Source organism: Budorcas taxicolor, chromosome 15 (assembly GCF_023091745.1).
Source record: "Budorcas taxicolor isolate Tak-1 chromosome 15, Takin1.1, whole genome shotgun sequence".
Classification (NCBI taxonomy): domain Eukaryota; kingdom Metazoa; phylum Chordata; class Mammalia; order Artiodactyla; family Bovidae; genus Budorcas; species Budorcas taxicolor.
This window is the reverse complement of record NC_068924.1, coordinates 37,220,328-37,231,492: the sequence shown is the minus strand read 5'-3', so window position 1 is coordinate 37,231,492 and position 11,165 is coordinate 37,220,328. Positions and strand designations below refer to the sequence as shown.

Sequence of the window (11,165 nt, the reverse complement as noted above, 5' to 3'; positions counted from 1 at the left end):
GAAGCTACCTGGGATCTGTGCCCCCCCCCCCCCCCCCCCCCCCCCCCCGTCCCCCGCTCCGCAATGCCGCTGCAGTGCTTGCGGCGCTGGAGGGTCTCTACAGGCTGCTTGGATCATGTGCTGTGCGCTCAGACCCAGCGATCCTGTGTACAGGGAGAAGCTTCTTTCTCTGCGTTCTACCTGCTGAGGACAGCAAGTCAGGACCTCAGACCTTCCTGGAAGGCTTAGAGCAGTCGCTCCAACAGGGAGATCCAGAAACCTGTTGAGCAGGGTGTAGGAGCTGGGCAATCGGGTTTTACAGAGCACGTTAATTCCAGAGTCATGGACGCAGGACGTAATCCTGCTGCTGTGTGCTGTGCGCTTACGGCTGGACTGCGAACATCACCTGGATGCCCCGGTGCACCAGTGTCATTTTGTGAGTGCCTGTGGTTAGGGAGCGCGCACATGTTTGGAGTTAGTACTGAGTTTGTGAGTGTGTAAGAGTAGACAGAAGCCAGCACGGGTTTACACTCCCGCAGGGCTCTTCAGCACCATCAAGCTTGGCGGGCTTCCTAGCAGAGGACTGAATTGCAGTAGATGAGGGTGCAGGGTCACTGGAACATCTTGGCAAACAGCAGCCGGAAGCAAGGGGCAGCTGGGCAAATGGTTGGGGAAGGAGGGTGAGCGTTAGGTGATGGATGGTGGGGGAGGAGGCGTGGGGCTAGAGGTCCGCTTGGAAGCTGGGAGGCGTCTAAGCCTTGCACTTCCCTGCTCAGGCTCAGCGGGGCATCCAGCCCCTCCTTACCCAATGAAGGACCACCCAGCATGACTCCAGGTAGCTGCGGAGGGTGTTGACTGGGAAAGCGTATCGTGATCCCACGGAATCGTCTATGAACTTCCCTGGTAAGCTCTTCTAGATCCCTAACTGGGAGGAAAACAGGTACATGGTTAGTAATGATAGCATCTCTTCAAGACTGGAATATGATTCCCATTTCAGAGATAAGTATGTTGAGACTTTACTAGTTTCTAGCCCACAGTCCTACCACCTGGCAAACTTATAGCTGGAACAGAGCTGAAATCTGACAAAGTTCCTGGACTTCTATCCTTTTATCTCCACACGCCCTGCTCTCCTGTGGGTGCTTCCTGCCATTTGATTCCGACTCCCCGCTTGGGCACAGAATCATCAACTCTGCTGCGCATTAACTCTGAAGCGCTCTTGGACGGGGGTCTATGGTCAAATCTAGGGGAGTCAGGGTTCTCTGTAATGCTGGATTCTATTCTACAGGATAGCACGGCTGGGGATGGAGTGGGATGCGTGCCTGTTCAAAACCCTTGAAAGCAAACAGGTAAAGTTAACCGTGATGTCAAATTGTCCTCAAATTCCAACTTACTTTTCCTGTGTTTTTCATTTGTCCTCGCCAACCCCCCTCTGTGCCCCCCTCCCACCCCCGCCATCAATGACCTCAATGCAAATACAAGTGGGGTGGTACTTCTGGATGCTCCATGTTCTGGACGCAAGTGGTGACACAATCCTTCTGGGGCTCACATCCTTCCCCTCATTGGTTGCCCGGAGCTCCTGGAACCCCCCTAGACCCAGAGCAGCGGGAATAAAAGCAGCTGCTCATGCTGGGAGGATTCAGAGGCATTCAAGTGTCTCTGCCACTTCTGCCAGAGTGCCATCGCCTGCCGCCAAAGCTACTGCTGCTGCTCCTTCCTCTGCTCCCAGCCACCTGGTACCGGCTGTCAGGTAAGCCCGGAGATTCCTGCTTAGCTGGGATTCTGTTTCTCTCCCCTTCTTTCCCTCTCTCTCTCCAGTACTTTTTCTTAGCGGATCTCTCCTGCCTGAATGGCTCTGACCACTCCAGTCCTGGTCTCTTCGCACAAGCTGAGTTACTCTGCAAGGCTCCTTCCACAGGTAACACTGGATGGTCTCAGTTTGCAAACTCTCTTCTTCACTCTTCTTGTGCCCAGGCGGGCTCCAGTCTCTTTCCCGCGGCTCATGTGCTTAGGTCAGTTTGGGATGCTGGAGCTTCCAGGTACTGCAGGCTGATCCTGATGCAGGAATAGCCTTGTGCGGCCAGTGCTGTCGTGGGTCACATCTCATGCCTAGAGGACCGGGGGAAATGTGTTTGGAACCCAGGACAGTGTCGGCAGGTGGGAAATAGGCACAATGACTGAAGGGCAGACAGTCATTAAATGAAAGCCCCTGTTGTGGGTTCTGGGAACTTTTCCCCCAGTTTTTTTCCTGGGTCCCAATTTGAGACTCTCCCAGCTTGCTTCTTACAGGGTCCTCTTTGCAAAAGTGTGGAGTGACTGACTGGTAGAATTTGGTCCTTCAGTTTCTCAAGGATTCCAACTACAGTGATAAGTCCTCTCTAATCCCCTCCCCCAATCAGGTATGAGGGAAAACCCAGCACTGGGATGACAGCTTTGAGTTGTACAAGGGGAAAAGCTGTGGTGACAGGTACAGACAGACCCAGTCTGTCTTCCAGGAGTCCTGGCCAACAGGTTGTATGTGAGAGTGTGTGGGGTGCTGGGGAGGGGTCTATGTTCAGAGATTTCCTCACCCAGTTCACCTGGAAGGTTTCTTTTTCTAAACCACACATCCTACAGGCTTACTGCATCATCCAGAAGTCCACTTTGCCAAGGAGGTGAAGGGGAGTGAAATGACCAGCCTGAAGCCAGGATGCAAGGGAATTAGAGGCACAGGGAGGAGCAGAGCCCAGATCTGTGGGCTCAGGGAATTTGGACCTGCCACAGGTGGTGACATTATTCTTCCCTTACAGAGAGGTGTCATGGGGTTCTGGAAGTTCCCCCCATTCTTGGTCCTCAGCATCCTGGTCTTGTACCAGGCAGGCATGTTTCATGCAGCACCATTCAGGTAAGACAGCCCTGCTAGGATTCTCTCACCTCCCCTGAACCCTGGTTCATAAAATTCTGTGTTCCCAGTTGTACCATGCTGTATCTGGCTTTCATGGAGGGGTTGATAATATATGAATGTAAACTATACATAAATTTATCATTTTTATGAGACACAGATATGTAGCACGCAGTTTACAAATAGACATAAAACATATATGTTACATTGTTATTGTAAATTTCATATAACTTATTTCTTTTTATCAAATATTTGTATCTGTAGGAAATCTATTTATTAATTTAACCATAATTTGAGAAATGGATCGCATCCTAAATCTGCTAATTATTTTGCCAACAAATTTGTTATATAGATGTATGGGACCTATACATCTAATTGCTCACCTTAATTTAGAATACACTAAACTGAAACCATTTTCAGATTTAAACTATTATTATCATTTAATTTTTAATAATGGCTGTATTTAACACTAAGTTCATAAAATTCCTGAAAATCTAACCATCAGTTTTTCCAAGCCTAGATAATCTACTAGAGGTTTGGAGCAAACCACTTCTTTGAGGTCATACCAGAGCCTAAATTCTGGAGAAGCAGCCGTTTTGGATGGATTACTGGCCTCTTGCCCTCTCCATTGAGAGATGCGGCAGTCACATCCTCAGAAACCAGGAAACCTAGCTGCTTATCCTGGATGTGGGGGTATCGGCGGCGGGGCTCAGAGCTGGTGTTGGGCTTGCTTCCCCTCCCTAGGTCTGTTGATGGGCGTTTTGATCCTGCTACCCGGGATGAGGAGGAATCGCGCCTCCTACTGGCTGCAATGGTGAATGACTACGAGCAGATGAGGGCCCGGGAGTCGGAGAAGGCTCAGAAGACCGAGGGCTCCCGGTGAGATGCCCTGCCCCACGCCGCACAGGGCGTCCTCTCCCTCCTGTCCTGCCCAGAAAGGCATATCCTGGAGCCACCTTTGGGTTTTCTGACACCCCTAAACATGTCTATGGGGAGTGATTATGGCCCCTTCTCTAATGGCCTGTGATATTCTGCTGTCATGACCATTTCTAGCAGAAATACTTAAGGTTTATTAGTGCCTCTCAGGGCAGTAATTTTCCATGATGATTCTGTGGGGCAGCACCCACTGTCACTAATAGCCCTTTTCTTTTCCTCTATCCTGCAAATCAGCATCCAGAAGAGAGCCTGCAACACTGCCACCTGCATGACCCATCGCTTGGCAGGCTGGCTGAGCAGATCTGGGAGTATGGTGAGGAGCAACTTGCTGCCGACCAAGATGGGTTTCAAGATCTTCAGTGGGCCCCGCAAGAACTTCTGGTTTTAAGCCGTGAAATGATTATTGGAATAAGGTGACTGTTCTTTGTACTATTAGATGGGAGGATAACTGACTGGGTACTTCAGGGTGCAGTCCACACTCTAAACCTTCATGGGTTCATATGGGTGAAAAATCCACAGGGGTAGGAGCCCACACCAGTGTCTGGGAACATAGAGTCCCAATAGCTGAAAACTCTACAACTTGGGTTCATTTTTCTCTATTTTTTCAGTCTCTTCTTGTGACACTGAGATCCTCTGCCAGGAAATATCGATTATGTTTATTTAAGACATGGTTCTCTGGATTATAACTGTGACTATTCTAGCATTTGAATTTGAATGGCAATTATTCTCTCCTAGAATATGCCCTACTATGTCACATACATCTGAATTCAGAGTATAGACTTGGGTTCAAGTCTGTCTGTCTGTCCCCTACTAACCATATGATTATGGCCCTCACCTACTCTGAGCCTTAGCTTTCATCTAACTTGAATGCAACAACAGTATCATCAATATAAAAAATAATTGTGATAATATATGACAGGAGCCTCTTAACTAATAAGTAATATTTGTTGCATTTTTTCCCCCTTCTAGGTCACCAGGAAGCTGAACTCTACTTTTAGTTTGCAATGAAGGCACCTTACCAAAAAAGAAAATAGCATGGAAGATACCCATGTGTGCATGCTTCTCGATATTGAAAACATTCTTCTTTTCCTTGAAATAAAGTAAATGCAAAATAAAATAATTAAAGTTATCTAGTGTGCATCTTTTTTTATATCAATATATTTGATTCTGTATTCAATAAGTATGACACATATCTCATTGGCTTATCTGGTAGCAAATCTGAGCCCTGTCAGCCAACCTGTCAGCTGTTCTGCTAAACCTCAGGGGCGCATGAGGTCACTGCCTTCTGGGTGTCTGGGGGTGCATAGTAATGCTGAGCCTCAGTGGATCTCTTTGTTGAAAGAAATGTTCTCATGTGTATACTTCATCAAGATAAAAAATATATTTTCAATATGCTTAAAAGGAGTGATGCTGTTTTTCCCATGAGAACCTCAGACACCTGTGAACAGTTTGTGACCAGGCTGGCTCAAATGAAGCAATGATACCATGCTCGGGTGTATGCTCAGTGTCTAGTGACGCACCTTTATTGGAATTAGAATACTCTGCATCTCAAGGAGATATTCACATTTATTTTCAGAGAGTGCCCTAGTCCCCTGCCCCAGGAATTACCTGTTCTCTTCTCCTTGACTCAGGTTTGTCCTTACTCATCCCTGTCTTCCCTCTCAACAGCACCCCTTCATTCACTTCATAGCCTGCAAAGCCCTTAAGAATAAGGGCTCACAGTTTACAAGGGGATCACAGACTGGCAGACCTGGAAAGACCATCAGATACCATCTAATCCAACTTTTTACTCGGAGTTGCAGAGAAGACCCTTGCATTCACAGAGCTTATATTCTATTGGGGGGCGGGGGGAGATTTAGGTGATACATGCTCTGGAATCAGAGATACTTAGTATTGGAAGGAATATGGGATGTCATAAGAGGTAAAGGCTTATTCTATACAGAAACATTCAGCATCAACATCCCTAGCATCTGTTGGAAATGCTGGTGACAAGCTGGTGACAGCTATAACTTTCAAGGTTACCGGGGAAGCCAATTCTACCGGTGGGCAGTCGGTTAAGTGGGATTCTTTAGTTGGAAAAATCATCCCCTCTTACCCATTTGACTATTATTTCTTCAGAAGCACACAGAATTATTTCTCTTGCTCCCATTCAGTCTGTACTCAGCACAGTAGCCCAGTGTTAGCTGCAAAGGTAGGTCAGACCATGTCTCCCTTTGGTATAGAATACTCCGTTGAGTCCCCATCTCACAGAGAAGAGACCTGGGACATTGCAATGTCTTACAAGGCTCAAGTTCATCTGCCCTTCCTCTCCCCTCACCAATAGTCTCACCACCACCTAGTCTCACATCCTACTTCTCCCTCGCGCTAGCCTTCTTATGATTCCTCATTTTATATCCATCAACAACAATCCCCTCAAGTGTTTGCACCTGCTGGTACCTCTCTGCAGAATGCTTTTACCCCGTGGCCCTAACTCCTCTGGATATAATATTCAAATATCACCTATCTTGGCTATCTTTTCTGATATTGTCCCTCACCTGCCAGCCCACCCTAACCCTCTTTGCCTCTTTCTTTTTACTTCTTTACTACTTATTACCTACTATCATAACATGTATTTTATTTAGCTAACTTATTATGGATATTCCATCGTTTGTAAACAATTTAAGTTCCACCTATATAGGAATATGGATATTTCATTAATTGCTGAATCTGATACTCACTGAACAGTATGCCTGGCACGAGGCAGCATTCAGTAAATATTTGTTAAATGAAAAGTTAAATCCTCTTGTCTTTTGTGCTTGTTGTCAGCTCTCTGGTTCCCTTTCAGTCTGAGGTGCTCAGGATCTGACCCTTATCATGCCTCTGCTCTTGTAAACTAACCTATTGCTTGTTTTACTCCCAACTTTCTCAGGGTTTTTGCACTTATTTATTTTGATTTTTTGCTTCAAATATTGTTCCCCAAAAGTCTGCATGCTTGATTCCCTCTCTTCCTGATGAATTATCTCAGAGAAGACTTTATTATTATTATTATTATTTCAGAGAACCCACCATACACAAAATTACACTCCTTCCTCAGATTACTCTCTGTCACCTGATTATTCAACTTAATTTTTTTTTAATTCATGGAACTTACCAGTAGCTATGATATATTTATTATTTTTCTGTTTTTGTTTATGTCATCCCACAGCGTGTAACACTCTGAGGAAAGCTACATGTATCCTTGGAACTTAGAAAATTCTGTAGAACATTATAAGCCCTCAATAAATATTTGTTGAAAGTGAAGTGAAAATCTCTCAGTCGTGTCCAATTCCTTGTGACCCCATGGACTATACTGTCCATGGAATTCTCCAGGCCAGGATACTGGAGTGGTAGTCTTTCCCTTCTCCATGGGATCTTCCCAATGCCAGGGATCGAACCCAGGTCTCCCACATTGCAGGCAGATATTTCACCAGCTGAGCCACGAGGGAAGCCTGAGAATACTGGAGTGGGTAGCCTATCCCTTTCTCCAGTAGATCTTCCCAACCCAAAATTGAACCGGGATCTCCTGCATTGCAAGCAGATTCTTTACTGAGCCATCAGGGAAGCCCTGATATTTGTTGAGCTTTTAAGTGAGTTATAATGCTCTGATTTGTTCTCTGAGTTCAACTATTGTCCTGTTTATGAGATGTAAAGATCTCATATTTAAAATGGTCTATAATTTTTGTTTTGATTTTCACTTTGAAAAGTAACATAGAAGAGTACTTTAAATTAGCATTCAAAACTATACTTCACTTATTTAGTTCCAGGTTTTACCCTGAGTTTTGAAAAAGTATTGACAGAATTTATTAATTTTTGACTTCTGAAACTTATTAAAATTTTCAATTAGGTTTGTTATTTGATCCTTTCCCATAAACGATTAAGAGATTGAAAAGGATTAAAAGGAGCCCCTGAGGGCAAGTCACCTCCATGCTACAGGAAAGTAAGCGAGGCTTTCTCATTTTCCAAGAATGAGAAGCCAAGAAAACCCCATGGATACAATACCTTTCTCATTTCTTGTCTAGCCTAAAATCCACTAAGGTTGTGTTCTTGGCTCTAGGCTCTAATGGCACCAGGGAACCCTATAATAAAGCTCCATAAGTCTGATGCCTAAATAATGGTCAAAATGTTCTGGGAGGAGAGACATATTAGAAACTTTCTCCAAGCCCAGGTGGTAAAAACTCCCTGGGCTCGTGTGCACCTTCCATGTGTTAACAATTCCCTTTTGCCTGCCCAACCTGCATGCATCATTAAATACTGGATAAGGTTTAAAAAAATGAAGGGGCTTTTTTCAGGTGGGCTTTAATCCAATCTTCACTTAATTAAAAGCCTTCCTTAGTTATTGGCAAAGGAATCTGAGGCATGCACTCAACATTCGAGCACCACCTTCAGGATTTAACTGCATCTTTGTAACCCATCAGGGGCTTCCCAGGTGGCTCAGTGGTCAAGAATCTGCCTGCCAACGCAGGAGATGATCCCTGGGTTGGGAAGATGTCCTGGAAAAGGAAATGGCAACCCATTCCAGTATTCTTGCTGGGAAATCTCATGCCCAGAAGAACCTGGAGAGCTACAGTCCAAAGTGTCGCCAAGAGTTGTACACAACTTAGTGACTAAAGAACAATAACCTCTCAAGGCCTGGAGTTATGTGATGGAAAGCAGTCCGTTTCCCATCTCTCCTAGAGTTTCGCCAGTTCGCTCAATAACTTCCCTTTCTCTGGAGCTCATATGACAGCAACATTGAAGAAGACAAACTGGAAGTTGCTAGAGGAGGAACATCTCATATTTGAGATCTCATGATTCCCAGACACAGCTGTCAGGGGAGTGAACACAGTCAGCCATACAAGCGGTAAATTCAGGGCGGGTGCCATTCCCAGCAGAAGAGGCACAGAGGATGGCCCCTGATATAAAGAGTGATCTCCTGAAGCCCCTGCTCCACACCCCATCAGGTGCACTTTCCTTTAAGACACTCGTTACTTTCCTTCTAGCCACTTGCTGGCTCTGGCCCACCTAACCTGGGAGACTTCCTCAATGCTCCAGCCCACAACAGCCTCTCTCTCAAAGCCCCAGCGCTTACTGTCCCTGCCAATCAGCCCAGCATTTACTTATTGAGGTAGGTAGAGTAAGAACTCCTCCACCCCCAGAAGTCCACACCCTAATCCTTAGAAATGCAAATATGTTACTTTGCATGGCAAAAGAGACTTTGAAGATGTGATTAAGCTGAGGACTTTGAGATGGGGAGATTATCCTGGATTTATCCAAAGTGAAAGTGAAGTCACTCAGTCTTATCCGACTCTGCGACCCTGTGGACTGTAGCCCACCAGGCTCCTCCATCCACGGGATTCTTCAGGCAAGAATACTGGAGTGGGTTGCCACTTAACTTTCCTGGTGGCTCAGATGGTAAAAGATTTATCCAGGTGAATCCAGTAAAATCACAAGGCTTCTTCCAAGTAGAAGAGGGAGGCAGAAGAGGAGGCTGGGGTGAGGTGATAGGAGGACTCAACTTGCCAATACTGAAAATGGAGGAAGGGGGCCTTGAGCCAAGGAACGTGCCGGCCACTAGTAACAGGAAGTGGAAAGGAGATGGATTCTCCTCTAGAACCTCCAGAAAGGACCCAAGCCTGCCAAGATTTTAGCACATTGAGAGCCCTGTTGGACATGGGACTTATAGCCACAGAAGTGTAAGTTAATAAACTTGTATTGTTTAATGTCATTAAAGTAGTAATAATTTGCTATGGCAGTAATAGGAAAATAGTGCTTGTTCTCTTTTATTGTTCTTGATTTTTATTTATTTTTAAAGTGAAGTATAGTTGATTTACAATGCTGTGTTACTTTCAGGTGTATAGCCAAGTGATTCAATTACACATGTGTATCTATTTTATATATATCTATGGCATCTGGCCCCATCACTTCATGGCAAATAGATGGGGAAACAGTGGAAACAGTGTCAGACTTTATTTTTTTGGGCTCCAAAATCACTGCAGATGGTGATTGCAGCCATGAAATTAAAAGACGCTTACTCCTTGGAAGAAAAGTTATGACCAAACTAGACAGCATATTCAAAAGCACAGACATTACTTTGCCAACAAAGGTCCGTCTAGTCAAGGTGCTGGTTTTTCTAGTGGTCATGTACAGATGTGAGAGTTGGACTGTGAAGAAAGCTGAGCACCGAAGAATTGATGCTTTTGAACTGTGGTGTTGGAGAAGACTCTTGAGAGTCCCTTGGACAGCAAAGAGATCCAACCAGTCCATTCTAAAGCAGATCAGTCCTGGGTGTTCATTGGAAGGGCTGATGCTAAAGCTGAAACTCTGATACTTTGGCCACCTCATGAGAAGAGTTGACTCACTGGAAAATACCCTGATGCTGGGAGGGATTGGGGGCAGGAGGAGAAGGGGACGACAGAGGATGAGATGGCTGGATGGCATCACTGACTCGTTGGACGTGAGTCTGAGTGAACTCCGGGAGTTGGTGATGGACAGGGAGGCTTGGTGTGCTGCAATTCATGGGGTCGCAAAGAGTCGGACACGACTCTGAGCAAATGAGCTGAACTGAACTGAACTGAATCTATTTTTTCGGGAAGACTTTTCTCTTATAGGTTATTGCAAAATATTGAGTATAGCTTTTTGTGCTAAATTATTTCATTTGTGTGAGTCTTACCTTCCGAGGAAACCAGAATCATTCTTAGGAGGTTGGTCTTTATTCATCTCCCCCTTCTTTTTAAGTCTCAATTAGATATATGCTTTAGGTTCTAGGTGAACTCACGAAGCAGCCATATTACAAAGCTTCTGCTGACAACCTGCAGAAAGCATGGCTTTTTAGGCAAGGACTCATTTTTAATAAGTAGAGAAAGATCTGGTGGTGCCAGTCCAGGTGGTAAGCTCTCTCTGCGCTGTCACTGTTACGTACTTTACTGTCAGGGATATAAGGGCAAGGTATCTGTCCTCCCTTCCTCTTATCTATTTTGAAAATCCTTCCCTCCTCATATTGAGCAGCTGGTAGTAGGAGCAGCCTTTTCTGATTGTAGAAATCACTTAGAGTGATTTTCCTTACTCCTTCATGTTGACCCCTTCAGCAGTTCTTTCAGAAGACAATGGTGCCTTCAGGGCAAGTGAAGAGGAGGTCAGATAGTGAGTATCTTGATGTTAAATAAAGATACTGTAAAGACAGCATGGCATTTACAGTGTATTTGTAGAATGTCAGATTTAGAAAGAAACTCCAAAATCTCCCAACTCAAGAGATCTGTTTGACAAACGTGGAAGTAGAAGTCCAAACGATTTTCTCAAAGTCGTCATTTAGAGTTAGGGGTAGGAATTAGAACCTTATTTCCTGGATCCCAGCACTCCTCCCCTTGTCTCTACTGCT

General features: G+C 45.2%; 1 protein-coding gene across 1 annotated transcript; it reads left to right on the top strand.

The window, feature by feature from the left end:
* The first annotated feature begins 2,774 nt into the window (after positions 1–2,774).
* LOC128060800 (calcitonin receptor-stimulating peptide 1) lies at positions 2,775–4,181 on the top strand. The gene is made up of 3 exons (XM_052653174.1): positions 2,775–2,860; positions 3,602–3,736; positions 4,028–4,181. Exons 1-3 carry the CDS (start codon positions 2,775–2,777, stop codon positions 4,179–4,181), a joined length of 375 nt encoding a protein of 124 aa, XP_052509134.1.
* Positions 4,182–11,165: the final 6,984 nt, after the last annotated feature.